Source organism: Rhinatrema bivittatum, chromosome 8 (genome assembly GCF_901001135.1).
Source record: "Rhinatrema bivittatum chromosome 8, aRhiBiv1.1, whole genome shotgun sequence".
Taxonomy (NCBI): domain Eukaryota; kingdom Metazoa; phylum Chordata; class Amphibia; order Gymnophiona; family Rhinatrematidae; genus Rhinatrema; species Rhinatrema bivittatum.
Genome location: NC_042622.1, coordinates 159,817,610 through 159,836,610, shown reverse-complemented (window position 1 = coordinate 159,836,610; position 19,001 = coordinate 159,817,610). Strand labels below are relative to the sequence as shown.

General features: G+C 43.1%; 1 protein-coding gene across 2 annotated transcripts in view; it reads right to left on the bottom strand.

Annotated features, from left to right (window-relative positions):
• The window catches only part of MEGF9 (multiple EGF like domains 9), a 158,592-nt gene extending 141,174 nt beyond the window's left edge, over positions 1 to 17,418 (bottom strand). For both annotated transcript variants that reach the window (XM_029614370.1, XM_029614371.1), the window contains exon 1: positions 16,512 to 17,418. In XM_029614370.1, the coding sequence (XP_029470230.1) occupies positions 16,512 to 17,217 (706 nt within the window). In that variant the 5' untranslated portion in view covers positions 17,218 to 17,418. The remainder of the gene's footprint in view (positions 1 to 16,511) is intronic.
• Positions 17,419 to 19,001: the final 1,583 nt, after the last annotated feature.

Genomic DNA, 19,001 nt, shown 5'->3' with positions numbered 1-19,001 from the left:
AGTGAGTGGCTTGGAGGGATTGTAGGAGCTGTCGAATAACAAATCTCCATTCATCTGGGAGAAAAACTCTGTTCCTGCTAATGTCCAATCGAGCTCCTATGAAGTGCAGTATTTGAGAGGGCTGAAGGAACGACTTTTCGTAATTGACAATGAGCCCCAATCTGTGTAGACAGTGGAATATGTCCTGCAGATGAAGTTTGAGTGTCTCTGGGCTGGAGGCCACTATGAGTCAATCATCCAGATAAGGAAATATCTTGATGCCTTTCTGGCAAAGAAACGCCGCCACCACCACTGCCATGCACTTTGTAAACACTCTGGGCACTGCCGAGAGGTCAAACAGCAGGACCTTGTATTGGTAGTGTTGAGCCTTGAACTGGAAGGATAGGTATCGCCAGGAATCCTGGTGCATAGGAAGGTGCGTATACGCATCCTTCAGATTGATTGAACACATCCAATCTTTGTGTTGAAGCAAAGGAAGAATGGTTTTCAGGGAGACCATTTTGAATTTCTCTTTGAGCAAATACTTGTTGAGTTCTCGGAGATCCAGAATGGGGCATAGAGATCCCGACTTCTTGGGAATGAGGAAGTATGGGGAGTAGAACCCCGTAAAGTGGGAAGGAAGGAGAAACATGATGTATCGCCTGTTGTAAGAGCGAAGCTATTTCTATTCCCAATTGATGTTGATTCGACGTTCTCCCTTTGGTGAAATTTGATGGAAGTGGAGGATATGTTGTAAATTGGAGGTTGTAACAGTGTCAAATTATATCCAGTACCCATCAATCTGTGGTTATCTCCCACTCTTGGATGTGTGCTTTTATTCTTCCCGCTGTGAAATGAGGCAGTGGAGGTGGGTGAGCAACTCCTAAAAAGAGGAAGGAGCCTTGCTAGCCGGGGCAGGTTGCTGTCGCTGAGGTCTTTGAGCACGAGGACGACTCCTTCGGTTATGCAGCTGCTGTTGTGGTGTTGCTTGCAGTAGTGGTTGGTATGGCTGTGGCCAGTAAGCATAGGGGAGCTGTTTCATCCCCTTTATCATTTTGGTTGCCCTTCTCCATCACAATTATATCTTTTTTGAGATGCAGCGACCAGAACTGTACACAGTATAGTTATGTCAAGAAACAGAAAAATAAATTTAACACAAAATAAAAGACTGAAAATAAAGAGACTTTAGATACTAATAAATTAATATTTATTACTGACATAAAAGATGTTAACATGTTATTGTAACCTGGGCTCCTTTTCAGGTTACCCTGGGACAAGTAATGGTAGTGCAGTTAGTCAGAGAAATAATTAGGGGAGGATCCATTCATGTGTAGCCCCTCATTGAGGGTGCTGTAATGGATATTACAGCACCCTCCACTCTCTCCAGGCCTTTGGCATTTATCTTCATGAACTACGGATTCTGGCACCTCCAGGTTAAAGCACCTTCAAGCTTTAACCCTGTCTCACTATCGTATATTTTATAATTATTACCTGCCTTTATCTTCTTTCCAGCTTGTTTAAGCTTCCAAGTTCTCGATTCCCGTTGATTGTAACTTTGACTTATTACTATCTATTGTTATCTATTATTTACCTGAATTGTTCCTTTAGTTATACCCTCTGTTAAATGTAAACCGATCCGATATGGTTATTTACTATGAAGGTCGGTATAAAAAACTGTTAAATAAAAATAAATAAATATTCCATGCAGAGGTTTTATAGCAGAGTTCCACTAAGGGCTCTGGGGGCAGTCTAAGTTGGCAGTTCAAGAGGAATGTTGGAGATTTTTGCCTTAGTTATATTTTTGGCCTACCTAGGGGCCTGGGCTCCATCCTGCCTGGGATCCCTCAGAGCAGGTCAAGGGCTCCGCTGCTGTACACGTCTCACAATGTGCAGAGTAGCTGTCCAGGAACTATTTTGGCATTTTTGGACTTTAATTGGTAGGAGCCTTGCTGGACACATGGGCCTTAGGGAACGGGGAACTACTAAGAACTCATCTACAGTAAGGGAGACACCCATCCAGAATCTTCAAAAGCCCCTGGGGGGAGAGAGAAATTGCTCTCTGTGCAGAGACACGTTTTGGCCATCTTGGAATGGGTTTCCTGTCCATTAAAGGGCCCACTGGGACCAACATCTTTCCTAATCCAAGAGGATGGAAAGTCCCTTGCCTAAGTAAAAGACTCTCGCAGAGATAGAGGACAAAGGTCGTAAAGAGAGCCAGAAAGACTGTGGTGTGGAAATTCATATTTATTGTGCCATCCATCCATCAGTGTTTGCAGAAAAGATATTATTTTGGTCACAATCAAGTGGCTCCTGCTTATTTGGGCACACAGTATATAGAAATTCACCTCACCCAGGAAATTTCAGGAAGTTAATCACCCCTACACTGGGACCCAAAAAGGAACCCTTTCTTCCCCAAGTTAAAAAGTATCCACACCCTGGGGGAAAGGGGCAATGAAAGAGCTAGCCAGGGTCCCTGCCCACAGATACTATAAACATGTTTATGGCCCCATCCATACCAGACATGCACACAGGGGTGGAGTTACATTAGATCAGACCAAAACCCATTGAGCCCAGCATCCTGTCTGACAGTATCCAGCAGAACCCAAAAAAATGGATCTATTTCTTGTTGTTCACTCCCAGAGATAAGTGATGTCTTTCCCAAGTACACCTCAATAATAATTGTCCAAACCTCTTTAAACCCAGCTATGCTAGATGCCCAGATCCCATCTTCTGGTAACAAATTCTATAGCTTGATTATGCATGGAGTAAAAAAATACTATTTGTTATTTTCATAGAGTGTCCCTTTGTTTTAGTATTATTAAAAAGGGTAAATATAACCATCTTTTATTATCCATTCCACCCCATTCATGATTTTAAACTTCTATCATGTCCCCTCTCAGTCATCTCTTTTCTAAACTGAAGAGCCCTAACCTGTGTAACCTCTCATCATAGGGGAGCCATTCCAACCCCTTTATCATTTTTATCACCCTCCTCTGCATTTTCTAGTTCTCTCTCTCTTTTAAGATGGAGTAACCAGAACCACACACAATACTCAAGGTGCAGTTGCACCATGGACAGAGGGCACTGCGATATTCTCATTTTTGTTCTCCATTTCTTTCCAAATAATTCCTAACATTCTATTTATTTTATTTTTTACTGCTGCTGAACACTGCTCTGAGGATTTCAAAGTACTGTCCACAAAGACTCTAGGTTCTTTTCCTGGATGGTGATTTCTAATACCAAACTCAGTATTGTGTACCTGTAGTTGGCATTATTTTCCTATGTGCATCCCTTTGCACTTACCACTTTAAATTTCATCTTCATTTAGATTACCAGTCTCCTAGTCTTGCATTGTTCTACAGTTCCTCATAATCTGTTTTAATAACTTTGAATAATTTTGGGTGATCTGTAAATTGGTTCCTTTTTCCAGATCACTAACAAATATATTGAACACCATTAATTCTAGGTACAAACTTAAGATTGAAAACCCGATAGGGAAATACCTACAGTACCTGAATATAATCCACTTTGAAAGTGTCTGAAAAGCAGAATATAAATCAAATAAATAAATACAGTTCTCTGGGACACAATGACTCTCTCTGAATTGCTGAAAGACAAGTTAGAAGAAAAACTAACAAAATTAGACTACTCCAACTGCTGCTCCGCAACCACATGATGGATAAAAACTACCAATAACCTAGCCGATGAGATAAACCCAACAAGATATATCAACGTCAAAGAACCTAAACAAACCAAACTCCTGGCACAATGAAAAAATAAAAGAAGTCAAAAGGAACCTAAGAAAGAAAGAAAAAGAATGGAGAAAAAATAAACCACAGATAATCTAACCAAGTACAGAAAACACCTAGCCTATTACAAACAATTAATTCTCAGTGCAAAAAAACAGTTCTACGACACTAAAATAGAGAAATATGCTAACAACCCTAGAACCTTATTTTCCATCGTAAGAGATCGCACTAATGACAAATCCAACTCCCCACAAAACCTACCAGTAAATAAATGAAATAGCCAACTTTTTCAGTGACAAGATCAAAAACCTAAAAACAAAAATTCCAGATACAACAAAACAGGAAATCAAAATGAAAAAAAGAGACGTTGAACAATGGAAGACATTTGATACAGTATCTGAAATGGAAATTGAGTCTATGCTAAAAAAACTAAACCCCGCCCCTCATGCATGTGACACTATACCAACCACCGAAATAAAAAAAGTATCCAATATAGTATCCCCAACATTAACAAAGATAGTGAATCTCTCGTTAGAGGAAGGAATCATGCCAGATAATCTAAAAGGGGCAATTGTTAAACCAATTTTAAAGAAAAAGAACAGCGACCCGCTTAATCTGAGCAATTATAGACCTGTATCTAACCTACCCCTAATTGCCAAATTAAATCGAAAAAACTATACAAAAGCAACTAGCGGAGAATAACAACATCTTGTATCCATCACAACATGGCTTTAGAAAACACTATAGTACAGAAACACTACTGCTAGCACTAACAGATAACATCATGAGAGGTTTTGACAATGGCAAACACTATATTTTAGTGATGCTGGACCTATCAGCAGCATTTGACACCGTAAATCACGAAATACTTTTAAACAGACTAGAGGAAATAGGATTGAGTAACATAACTATCAAATGGTTCAGATCATATCTAAGTAACAGATATTTCCAAGTTCAAATCAAAGATGTAATGTCAGAAAAGATACACCTACAAACAGGAGTACCACAGGGGTCAGCGCTATCTGCTACACTCTTTAACATATACCTGTTACCTTTATGCCACCTACTAGCCGGGCTGGGCATAACACACTATATATACGCTGACGATATACAGCTAATACTTCCCATAGATGAAACTATTGAAAAAACACTAAATATCGCTAACATGTACCTTGACATCATAAAACAATTACTAAACCAAATGGAGCTAGTAATCAACATAGAGAAAACAGAATTCCTACACCTAGAACGCAGAAAGACAGAGATCATTCAAACACTATCACACTCAAAAACAACCAAAAGATTGAACTAGCGGAGAAAGTACGGAACCTAGGAGTTATAATTGACACCAAACTAAGCTTAAAACAACATATATCCTTAAAAGTTAGAGAAGGATACGCTAAACTTATGGTACTCAGAAGACTCAAACCACTTCTAACGTCAAAGAACTTTCGTTCAATCCTACAAGCATTGATTTTTGCAAGCACAGACTACTGTAATGCGCTACTACTAGGCTTACCATACACCTCATTCAGACCACTACAAATTTTACAAAACACTGCTGCAAGAATTTTGACCGGTAAAAGTAAGAGAGACCACATCACCGAAACCCTAGCCGAGTTACACTGGTTACCTGTTGAGCAGAGAATACAATACAAAACACTTTGCATCATACATAAATTAATACATAACGAAAAAGCAGAATGGCTTAACACAACCCTCCGCGTACACGTACCAAACAGAAACCTAAGATCAGCGAATAAAGCACTCCTTATTATCCCATCAATTAAGACAGCAAGACTAACTCAAGTAAGAGAGAGAGCACTATCCTTGGCAGGACCCACACTATGGAACACCATGCCACTAGAGTTAAGGTTGCAAAAAGACAACAAAACCTTCAGAAAAGGCTTAAAAACTTGGCTATTCAATCAAGCCTACCAAACAGAGATGGGGAAACAGTGAGGCAGGCGAAGTGAGAGGTATGAACAAATAAAGTGTGTAGCCATATTTTCTGTTTCTACCCTACCTTCTCGTTCTTCACCAGAAGAGAAGTTGACACTTATAAAGTTAGAATTGTTTTTAAACTGATAACTCCTGGACAGTATTGTATCACAAACCACTTATATCATTTAGAAAACTATGTACCGAATCAAATATTAAGGCACGTGTGTAAATTAATAGATCTCAGCATCCTTATTTTATGTGCCATATTGTAAACCGTTGTGACGGATCCTTCTTAACGACGGTATAGAAAAGATTTAAATAAATAAATAAAACTAATTACCAGTCCAAATATAGTCAGACAATGAGATGGAAAGGAAGGTTAAATAAATGGAAGACAAAGCATATGAAGAGCAGAAAGTAAAGCAGAGGTGCATATCTATAAGAGGTGTTCTCCAAGAAGAGTACGTCAGTCCTCACACATGGGTGACATTATCCGATGGAGCCTGGCATGGAAAAATTTATGTCAAAGTTTCTAGAACTTTGACTGAGCCTCTTCAAGCATATTTGGCAAGCGTTATACCATGCATCCAAGCAGGGACACCCCCCCCCCAGTCTTACAACACAGAATTCCAATAAAAAGAATAAGAGAACAAAACACCTATGAAGTGAAAACAACTCCACAGGGTGGCAGGCAAGTTTCACGAGGACTGACATCTTACTGTCCTCTGAGAACATCTGTTATAGGTAAGCAAGTCTGCTTTCTCAGAGAACAAGCAGGATGGCAGTCCTCATACATGGGTTAATCCCTAGCTACAGGCAGCCCCTACAAACAAAAAAGGGGACCAACAAACAGATGCCAACTGACAATGTTTTATTGGTAACAGGAGGGGGGGGGGGGGGGGGGGGAAGACAGCCTGAACAGAAAGAATGGACCCTAGGAGAGAACAAAGTAGGGTTCTACACCTCATACAGGCTCCAAAGGACAAATTGGCCAAACCTGTTGCATCAGCCATCCCTATCCAGATTGTAATGAGATGTGAATGAGTGGTGGAACTCCACATCATAGCTATGCAGATCTCCTCCATGGGGACTGCTCGCAAGTGGGCCACACTGCTATTGCTCTAACAGAGTGAGCTTGGTCATGGCCAAGATGCAATCCTGCATGGGCATAACAGGAGGAGATTAGGTCTGCTAACCAACTGGAATGCATCTGCTCGGCAACGGCAATCTCCAACTTCTTCTGGTCAAAAGAAACAAAAAAAAAAGAAGAAGGAGTTGGGTGAACTGTCTGTGGGCTTCTGTCTGCTCCAGACAGAAGGCCAAGGCTCTCTCGCAGTCCAAACTGTGCAGGGCTTGCTCGCCTTGGTGTGTATGGGCCCTGGGAAAGAACATTGGCAGGACTATGGCCTAATCAAGATGAAACAAAGCAGGAGGGCAGGCTATCTAAAAAAAAAAAAAAAAAAAAAAAAAAAAGCCGTGAGGGCAACAAAGTAGATTAGAAGCCAAGGAATGTCAGATTAGACATTTTTATTTATGAAGACATTCTTTTTAAGGTGAGCCTGACTCAGGCCAAGCTTCGCCCCCACATTGGGGCTGCCTCAGGGGCTAAAATACACAAACATACATAACTGAACAATACAGGTCATATAAAATCATAATATACTAATACATGTATAATGGTAACATGTAAAGCATAAGAAATCTTTTTAAGTCACATAAAGCAGAAGAAATTAGTGGTATCATATATAGCAGTTATGTATATTTGTGTATTTTAGCTTGGCTTCTAATCTAGATGAAAGTCAGACACCACCTTAGGCAGAAATTTAGATAGTCTTGCATACGCACCCTATCATGAAAAACTTAGTGTAAGGTAGATAAGGCACTAAGGCCTTAAGCTCACTGAATCTGTATGCTAAAGTGATCGCCATAAAAAATATGCCCTTCCAGGTCCAGGTCAGGTCACAAGAGCACAGTGGCTCAAAAGGAGCTTTCAATCAGCTGAGCCAACACCATGTTGATGTCCAAAGATATAGTGGGAGGCTTCAATAGAAGCAGACCTCAAAACTTATGACCATAGGATATATAGAGATGGGGGTTACCCTCTACACCATAGTGATATCTGCCAACTGCACTCAAATGAGCCCTAACAAGTTAGTCTTCAGACCAACTTCCAAATGGTGTTCAAGGCAGTCAGTTTTTGTGATGCACAGGAGAAAAACTTTTAGGGCCTTTTGCTCACACTACAATAAAAACCTCCTCCACTTCAGTCCATAGGGCTTTCTAGTGGAAGGCTTTCTTGAAGCTACAAAGACCTAAGACATTTTCTGAAAGGTCAAGCGGTTGCAGGATCATTTTCTCAACATCCAAGCTGTGAGCAACAGGCACTGAAGGTTGGGATGGCACAACCTCCCTTGATCCTGGGTGATGACATGGAGAAAACTCCAGTCTGATAGGTTTCCTGATGGATATCTCCCAGAAAAGTGGAAACCAAACCTGTCTCAGTCAGTCAATAAGGGGCTATGAGTATTATAGACCCCTTATCCTCACTACTAGTGGAGCTGAAGTATGAGTGTACAAGAGATGGGCACCCCAATGGTGGATGAAGGAATCTGAGGCTGGTCTGCCATGTGCCCTATACAGGGAGCAGAACTGAGGAACCTTCCTGTTCCAAGGCACAGTGAAGGGATCCACCTCTGGGCTTCCCCACAGGTGGAAGATCCAATTTGCCACCCCTTGATCCAGAGACCATTTGTGGGATCCGAAGGAGCAACTCAGTCTGTCTGCAATCAAATTCTCCATTCCAGCCAGACACATGGTCTGAGCACCATCCCATGGGAGGGCCCATGCCCATATCTGGACCGCTTCTTAAGACAGGAGGTACGATCCCATACTTCCCTGCTTGTTGACATACCATATTGCCACTTGGTAGTCAGTCTCTATTAGCACAATTTTGTTGGACAGCCAAATCTCTGAAAGCCAATAGAGCATAACTGACTGCCCAGAGCTCCAGAAAATTGATTTGACACAGTTGTTCTTGGGTGGACCAAAGACCCAGAGTGCAGAGCCTGTTGATATGAGCCCCCCAGCCCAGCTCAAGGTGAATGTATCTGTCATTAGCACAATTTAGACGGATACTGCCCTTTCCAGATTGGAATTTACTGGTCACTCGAACAAAGAGTCCCAGAGAGATGGGGTCACTCAGTTGCAGTCCCATAGATCCTGCATGGCTTGTCACCACTGGGAATGTAGGTTCCATTGAACTCTCCGCATGTGTAAATTACTTCAGCCATTGCAACATTTATTTATTTATTTAAAAGTATTTATATACCGCTTTTTAAAATAACATTTTATCAAAACGGTTTACAATATGTTAAAATAAAGTAAAAATAAAATATAACTAAAATAAACTTAAAATACATAAATTTAACTAAATAGCTAGATAAATGTTAGCTAAAACAAATTATTAAATAACAAAATAATAATAATGGTAACATGCCATGGGTAAAGAGTAGGGAGGGTAAAAGGGATGGAGGGGGGAGGAGAGGGGGGGGGTAGCAACTTATCGAATTGTAATGTCCTAGAAAGAACATGGATGGGATAATAGAAGAGAGACGATAATGTAATATGTATCTGATGAGAGAAATTTAGGGGATGGAGTTTCATTTTTTGATCGGGGAGATGTTTAGTGGGAATGTTAAATGCTTGTTGAAAAAAGAATGTTTTTAAAGCCTTTTTGAAATGATGAGGATTTGATATTAAACGGAGTGGGTTGGGTAAAGAGTTCCAGAGAGATGGTCCTGCAACAGAAAAAGCTCTTTTCCTGGTGATATCTAATCTGGCCTGTCGTGGTGATGGAATGTCTAAGAGATTTTGAGTAAGTGATCTTAAGTGTCGGGTGGGTTTGTAAATGCGGAGTAAGGTGCAAAGCCAAGTGGATGTAGAGTTGTAAATTAAACTATGAATGATTGAGATTACTTTGTATTTTATCCTGTATTTTATGGGTAACCAGTGAAGGGAATGTAAGATAGGTGTAATGTGATTGCGAATGGAGGTACCGGATAATAAGCGAGCTGCACTATTTTGAACTAATTGTAGCGGGTGAATTGATGAGTCAGATAGACCTAGATATAGAGCGTTACAATAGTCTAGACCAGAAAATATAAGAGATTGTAGAACAGTCCTGAAATCACGATAGAAAAGAAGAGGACGAAGACGTTTCAGAAGCTGTAATTTGTAGAATGATTTCTTTGTTAGGGAGGAAATTTGTTGTTTCATAGATAAGTCTGTATTTATGGTTACACCTAGATTTATGGCATGGCAGTTAATTGGGATGGTTGAGCCATTGAAAGTGAAATGAGATGGTGGGCCTATAGAGGAATCTGTAATGGATGTTAAATGGACTAATTCAGTTTTTGATGGATTTAATTTTAAACGATTATGAGATAGCCAAGAGTTAATGGTGGAAAGATAGAGTGAAACTAAAGATAGAGTATCGGACCAGGAAGTTTTGTAGGGGACCAGAAATTGAATGTCTGCATAAATTTTGAATTGTAGGTTGAGTGATGATAAAATATGACAAAGCGGAAGGAGATATATATTAAATAATATGGGAGATAATGAAGATCCTTGGGGGAACGCCGGATGGGATTGTGTAGGGGGTAGAAGATTGATGGTTAATATTAACTTGCTGAGGACGATCTGTGAGAAAAGATGAAAACCAACTTAATATTGTTCCAGTGATGCCTATTGCTTGTAGGCCTGAGATGAGAATTTGGTGATCGACCGTATCAAATGCTGCTGAGATATCTAAAAATACTATAATGTAATCTGTATATGAATCAAATGCCCGGAATAATGTGTCAAAGGTAGATAGGAGAAGTGTTTCTGTAGAGTGTCCCTTTCTGAAGCTGTGCTGGTTAATGTGGAGAATGTTATTTTCGGATAGAAAGTCAGAAAGTTGACGTAAAACTGCAGATTCTATTAGTTTAGCTAATGATGTGAGGGAGGCAATAGGTCTGTAGTTATTGAGATCGGCTGTACCTTTTGTTTTTTATTTTAGAATTGGTAGAATGGATGTTTTTTTCAGATTAGATGGGAATTGTCCTGTTTCTAATGATTGGTTAACTAGGCTACTGAGAAAAGAGTATGCATGATGACCAATAGCTTTGAAGAAGACTCCTGAACAAGGGTTGTAAGGTGAATTTGAGGGTTTTTGTTTGCAAATTATAATTTGAATTGAGTTGTCTGAAACCGGACTAAATTCGGACCATTGACAATTAGGTTCTTTCTTGACACAGGTGGGGTAGGGTAGTTGTGAAAATTCTGTGGAAATGTTGGTTACTTTTGTTTTGAAGTGGTTGGCGATTTTATTGCAAAATATTGTATCATGATCTGCGAAGCTTTCGTTATGTGGAGTGATTAATGTTTTTACTATATTAAATAAAGTATTGGGATTTCCATTGGCTTTGGAGATTATCTTTCCATAATAGAGTTTTTTGGCTTGATTTATTTCTTTGTAATAGCGCCGAAGGGTACATCGATATGCGTTTTTTGCTTCGGTTGTTCTTATATGTCGCCATTTTCGTTCCAACTTTCTGAGGTGTGTTTTAAGTTGACGTAAAGATTTTGAGTACCAGGGGGCATTGGGTTTCTGTTTCCTGTTGTTTATTTGGTGTTGTTTATATGGAGCAATCAGATCTAGCGTAGATGTAATAGCTGAATTCCATTTAGATACTGAGTCTTCTATATTTGATGATATGGAGATAGGTAAGTTAGGTATGACTGCTTCTACAAATGAATCTTGATTGATAAATTTCCTTTTAAATATTGTAGGTTGTTTTCTGGATGTGTGTCTACTATGCTCTAGAGTAAAAGAAAAATGAATTCTGTGATGATCTGACCAGGGGATGGGAATTACTTTAGTATCTTTCGAAGTTGGTGTGAAAGAGAGTGGATTAAAGAACACTAGGTCTAGAATTTGACCTTTTATATGAGTTGGAATTTTAATAAGTTGTTCCCATCCTAAACCGGCAAAAGAGTCTAAGAGTGAGTTTGTAACTACAGATGGAGTGAGTATATGTGCATTGAAATCACCTAATAATATAGTTTTACTTAAGTCTACAGGAAGTGTTGTAATGGTTTCTAGAAAATTGGAAATTTCAGAGTTGAGACAGCCGGGAGGGCAGTAGATAATGCCTATATTTAATACTGTTGTAGTAATTAGTAGAACTTCAAAAGAACCAGAGAAGGCTATTTGTTTTTTTATCGGTTTCAGAGAAGATTTTATGATGGCTAGGAGACCTCCACCTCTACGGTGTGCTCTTGGTTCCGATATAGTAGTATAACCAGGGGGGGTTAAATTATTTACGGTAACTATGTCGGTACTGGTTAACCAGGATTCCGTAATTAAGAAAAAGTCTGGTTTGTTTGCGTGAACTAAATCTAATAGAATGGGGACTTTCTTTCGTACTGACTGAGCATTACACAGGATAAAAGACAGAGTAATCATAGCTGGTAGATACAGGGTAGGCATTATAGATGTTAAGGTCCGGTTAAGAAATTTCTTTTTTTCAACCTCAGGGGGTGTCCTTTTTTCATTATTTAGATGCATCCGATGGTAGTTTCCCTGGCCAATGATCGTGGGGATTTCCATTGTATTTAGGTAGAACAAAGCTGTTTAAATTTAACACTGTAGGATAGATCGAAGGGTCAGAAACGAAGGGGCGAAACAAAGGGGCACGCCCCTTCGTCGCGCAGCGCGCGGCGCCTTAGAAAGCGCCTCGGTTTTATGCAGCCGTCGCCTCCTGATGATGTCAGCGTGGGGGCGTTGCCTTGCTATCGGCCGGCTGTCTAGGCGCGGGTTAGAGGCAGAATAATGGCAGCAAAGTCCAGCGATTTAAACAGGATAGCAGTGCCGCCGCTAGATTCATAAGTGGCAGGGGATACCGTGATCATATAATCCCGGTTATAAAGGAATTGCATTGGCTCCCGATAAGGATTGTTGATCATAACACAAACTATTATATTCAGTGAATCCCTGCTTGATGAACCACAAATTCCAGTCGTATAAGCCTGGATGCAGTTATGATCTGAGGGGGCCGGTCAATCAATGGTGCGCTCAAATTCAGAGTATAAATCTGATTTTATATGGAGGCAGGCAGTAACCTATGCAGCTCCAATAATTTAGAACTCACTTCCTGAAGATTTATGATTAGAGAAAGAATTGACAAAATTTAGCAAAGGATTAAAAACTTTCCTTTTTCAAAAAGTACATGCCTAAGTGAGATGTAGTTGGATATTTTAATTTTTAATGGATTTTATGCTTATTCTATATGGTATGTGATTTAAATGTTTAATATGTTATCCATACTGAATTATGTTTAGGAGGTAGCAAGCTACAAGATTATTAAACAAATAAAATAAACATGCCAAAAGAGTGACATGTACTGTTGCAACCATGTAGCCCAAACAGCCTCAACATCTACCATGCTAAAATCCGCTTCATTACTTGAATCTCTGCCATGATGGTCATCAAATTGATAGCCTTTTGTCTAACAAGGCTCCAATTAAGTCCAATTCAGGTGACGGAATGAGAAGGTACTTGGGATAGCTGATGATGAACCTTAGTTACTCCAGCATCTGGATAGTCAAGCACATGGACTCTTCAGTCCCTGCCCGAGAGATGCTCTTGACCAGCCAATTGTCCAGATAGGGGAAAACATGGACTCCCAGCCTGTAAAGGTGTGCCACTACCTCGGCTAAGCATTCCGTGAAGACACATGGAGCTGACATTAGCCCAAAACGCGTAATTGGAAGATACTACCTGTGGCCAGGGAAGTTCTCTATCCAAGTGTACACGTCCTTTAGATCAAGGGAGCATAGCCAGTCCTCTTTTTGCAAGGTGCCCAGGGAAACCATCTTGAACTTTTCTTAGAAACTTGCTCAAGGCCCTTAGGTCTAGGTTGGGATGGAGTCCCCCTTTTTTTTTTTTTGGGAATCAGAAATACCAGAGTAGAATCCCCACCCTCTTTGCCCTGGTGGCTCAATTACTGGCTATTAAGAGGGAGAACTCTGCAAGAAGTACCTCCTGATGTGCTATTGGTCCCCAAAAAGGACTTGGGGGACAATTTGATGGGGTATTCAATAGGTTTAATTTGTGCCCTCCACAGATGATGGTGAGAACCCTCTGGTCCGAGATTACACTGGGCCACCAGCTCACGTAGAACCACATCCTCTTTCTGACTGCAGGATCCATCACCCTGGGTATAGCAAATGTAGCTATGCTCCCTGCGATCCAGTCAAAAACCCATCCATGCAAGTAGACTGAGGTGCTGGTTGGGGCTTTGAGGCCTACTGTTGCCTGGGATGACTACAAGGGGCCTGCCATTGCTGATGGGGGTCATGGAGGCAGATGAAAGCATCTCCTCAGCAGAAGAACAACTTCCTGTGGCTAGGGTCCTGGGTGCCAGCAGAGAGCTGTTGGAGTGTTGTGTGGTGGTCCCACATTTGGGCCATATATCCTTCACTTCATCTCCAAAGAGATTCTCCTCTGCACACGGCACATCAGTGAGTCACTCATGCACTTCGTCAGAAACATCGGCAGAGTCATCCTCCCAGAGTTCATAAGGGCCTGCGTCCTCAATGTCGTATACAGGAGATGGGACCCTAAGGGCTCGGCTCCAGCCAGTGGTATAGGAACCAACTTGACTGTCACCAAGGAGCTTCCTCCTCAGAGGAACTGGGGCATGAGTACTGAATCAGTCAGTGGTGACCCTGATGCCCCGCCGGCATCTATACCGCCCTGGATAACAACAGTGACAGTGTCGGTAACACACTGATGAGGACTCCATGGATTCCAACAATGGCTCGAGGAGGAATAGTGCCGGCCCCAATGTGTCAGAGCACAAACATCAAAGCCTTGCACAGCCCTCTCCATGGCCTGTTGCACACACCTCCCCAGCTCTTCTTCAAAGAGCACCGATACCAAGAATGACTGGGACCCAGAAGGTGTGACCAGATGCTCTTCAGAACAGAGAGCAGGATCGGAGGCGGGCATTGGGACCAATGGAGACCATGGCAAACCCCTGGTATCGATAGAGGACAGGCACTCCTCACCTTCGGGAGCATCATAGCTGAAGCTGGTACTAGGCGCCATGACCAGATGGGAACCAATGCTTCTTCGGCTTCCCTCAATGCTCTGATCAGTTGTTCCCCAGTGCAGAGGCCGAAGATGACAAATCCAATGTCTTTGACCTGGAAGAGTCAGATGTCCCCGGCATCCCTGGAAGCCCAGAACTGCCAATGGCTCAGAGGTCCCTCAACACTCATGCCTCCGATGCCAATGGATCAGTCTTAGCTGGCCTGAAGAGTCATGCCATCTTGTTGAGCCATATTGATGCCCTATTGGGGTTATCTGAGTACACTTGCTGCAACCCTGCACATTATGCGATGCCCCCAGGCAGAGGCCATGTCTATCATGAGGGTCTGCAATAGACATGGTCCTTGTACACGGAGGGCACTGCTTAAAGCCAGACGCAGACATGTCATCACGAAATAAAAGGGAAGCGATGTCAGAATAGATGATGGAAGCTCTTGATGGCCAGTGGGCACCAAGTACACCGGGGGAATTGACTGCAAAATGAAAACTTGCCCCAAAATGTTGAAAAACCTGCCAATGATATGGGGAGAACTGGGAGGTACCCTGTGTCAATCATACAATCCCACAAAAAACTACTTGCAAAAAACAAACCTCAGAAAAGTTCAGATTGAGAGACTTAATTTGCCATGACACACAAAGCTCTGTGGAAAAAGACTGGGGGACCCTGCCTGGTGGTATAATGCATGCTCAAGCATATTCAAGAGAGACTCAAAGTTCTGGAAACGTTGACATGAGTTTTCTATGTCACCTATATGTGAGGACTGCCATCCTGTTTGTTCTGGGAGCAAATGTTCCTTGTAATAGTTAGAAAGCCCAAAGTGACAGCACCATTAGCTATGGAGACCATAAATGAAGATATAAAGTAACAACTCAGCCCTCCACTCTACCCGTTATCAATGGTAATGAGAAAGGTTAGGTTAGGGTAGAGTTCAACTGTACTGGAAGCACAGGTGTAGGAGAAGACAAGCCAAAGTTATAGGATCAGTTAAGTGTACAGGGCCATGCTCCTTGCAGCAGTTAGGCAACCCAAGGTTGAAAGCAAAAGCTAATTCAGGGAATTTTCACAGAAAAAAAATTATAGGAACAGTTCTTTACGCTCTTGGGCCCTTCAGAGGGCAATGGGATATCCAAGCCAAAAACGATTTACAGTTCATAAAACACAATGGAAGCAATTTTTCAAACTATACATTTTGGAACAGTCTGCGGCTACAATCAACAAGAGGCAGGCAATAAATTCATATAACTTGAGAAATAATATAGTTATCTGGTTTGCTAAGGAGGAAAAAAAAAGTGGCCTTATGAGTATCGGAGTGGTGTTGGGCTATGCCTCTGGAGGAGCTGAATAATCTGCAACTCAACATAAAATATTATAAGCTACTGAAATGTCTCTCTAACACCGAAGGCAGCAAAGCTGAACGAGCCCGATCTGCGGCACGGCTTCAGTCTGCAACAAGGACATCATCTCTTTACCAAGGACTAGAAGAAATAAAAAGCAGGAAGCAGCTTCGGCGCTTTACCTTATTACAGGAAACGAGGGCAGAGAACCGAAGAGGAAGAAAGCAAACCCACCCAGGCCAAGGAGCGGCAGGCACCTAGAATGTGCTCCGGCAGTGTGGTCTGGGGCAGGATTAACCGAGCAGACCGCAGAGGCCGATCGGTCTTTTCATATTCAGCTCACTCACCTTCCCCCTCCGTGTCCAAGCAGTCCAACGCCGGCGAACAGGAATCCCTCCCCGAGCCGGGTGTGCCGGTCACCAAAGCCCCGGCTGCTGCACCGGTTATCAAGGAGCTGGGCGTGGCCGTGGTCACAGCAGGTGTCACGGTCACTGAAAGCCCGCCGGGGGTCGGAAGAACCTCGGCCCTGCTGTCCTGCTGTGCCTCAGATGTACCGAGTTCACTGCCGGTTCCTTCTGGGGTCGGGCTCCCACTGAGCTCAGGCGGGCTTTCGGTCCGATTCTCGTGCTTTCTGGCAAGCGTTCTTATGGTTTCAGTCCGGAGGTCGGCGTCAACCGTCCGGTTCCCGGTATATTCGCTCAACCTCTCGGCGTCCTCGGTCCGGTTACTGGTATCGCCGGTCCGGTTCCGAGACTCTAAGACCGAGCCCCCACTCTCCTCGTTCCGGTTCTCGGCCACGACCGCCAGGTTCTTGGTGTCCTCCAACGAGCTCCCGTCATCTGCAGTTGGATTCCTGATGTCTTCCGCCGAGCTTGAAGGCTGAGTAACAGGCTCGGGGGGGTCGTGAATGCCGTTACCCATCAGGCCCCCGGAACCATCGGTCCCATAAGAGAGGCTGACTGAGGCCAAAAGAAGTACAACCAGCAGGTACATGCGAGCTACCGACCTCGAGCACAGCATCCTGGCCGTTGGCCGCCTAGCACCGCCATTCATTCCCTCAATGGTGGCTCCGCCCCGCCCGGCTAGCTCCTGGGACTGAGCGGCGCACACCTGACGGCTAACGTGAAACGGCGCGCGCCGGGAAAGGGGATGGGCCGCCGTAGGAGCACTGCTGAGCCACTGCACGCGCTCTCCAACCAATCACCCCCATTTTAAAACTGACAGCGCCCGCACAACCTATACCCAATTATGGCCACGCACCTCCTGTCAGATTCGGCGCGAGTGTGTGACTGTTTATAGTCGTCAGCCAATTGTGGAGCCGGCGGCCGGAGACCATTCGAGACATCATCGCTCTAGTACTCCGTCAGAAGAAAGCTCCGCCCACGCTACGGACACAGAAGGAACTGGCAGCGAGCTGTCAGGGGCCTGAAACCCAGAGACCGAAGGCAGAGGAGGCTACAGCCAGGGGCAGTCGCGGTGATCGGTACCAAGGCGTGACAAAGCGGGAAGTGCAAGCCAACAGTGACAGAACAAGGGTCAGATGGATAATGCGACCAGTTAGTTATCTGAATGATTAAAGGGGATACCCTTCCCGAATGTATACCTACCTGCCTCTATTCCCAGGCCAAATATAACCTGCCCTCGCCCAACAATTGCCAACTCTTATCCCCAATAATTCCTCCTCAGTCCACTCCACACGCAGCCATAGGAGTCAACTTTTGAAAATAATTGGAGGGTGCTTAAATCAACACAAATTACAACATGTCCAGCAAAAATAAAACAACAACAGAATGGATTGTAAATATGACTGACCAGCCTGTATTTAAATGTCCAGAGGAGCATGTAACTGGACATGAGGAAAACTCATGTGGCCAAGAAAACTCAAAGGCCAAGTTGTCATTCTTCTCCCCAACCCCATCTCATTCCCACTAGTTTCCTCCCTCCTGCTCCATTCTCCAGAAAGGCACCTGTCATCACCCTTCTTTCTTAACTCCGTTTTCTCTCATCCTCCTCTCCCCATCTTTTCCTCTCCCTTTCTTACTCCATCCGCACTTTTAATTCTCCCCTCCTGCATGGGCATACTTTGGATTTTATATTTAGGGAGGGAGAAAGGGGCTTAATACACCTATTCCAGCTCCACTCCCTACATCCCTTTAGCTTGCTCTGTTCTTCATTTCCCACTGATTTGTCCTTTTTTGTTCCCCTCCCAGTTCCTCTTCCTATCTCTCCACTTCCCAGCAGGTATCTCCTCACCCCTTCGCTGCAAGCTTGGTTCACCAATGTCTTCACTGATTCTCATCCCTTATCAACATGTTGGCAGGCTTGACTCACCTTTCAATTTGTGATTCCCCTCTCTGCACTCCCAGCCCAGTTACTTCCTTTTTTGGAACTTCTGTCTCTCCACTCCCTGCACCCACAGATTCCAAGCCAGATCCATGCCTGCAGAGTCCACATAAGACACTCCACCACCTGCATGTCCTGAACCCTAGCAGATCAGTAGTGAGTATCTGCTCAGCATGTGGTGCTTCCTGTCCTCAATTTGGAAACTCCCAAAATAACTGCTGTCTAATGGGATATTTTTGTGAACAAGGAGAACAGTATTCACCTAAATTCCCTCTCAATTCAAGCCCTGACTGCAGACCCTCACAATAGAGGAGCTACCAGTTTTTAAGAGAGACTTTGTGCCTATGATATTGCATGCCACCACAGCCTCCTACCCCCTTCCCCATCCTTTAAGTAAAATATCCTGGTGACTACAGGACTGGAAGAAAAGGGAAAATACCTACTCCCGTCCCTTGACCCTGCCCAGCTACCACAGAAATCTTCATCAAACTTTG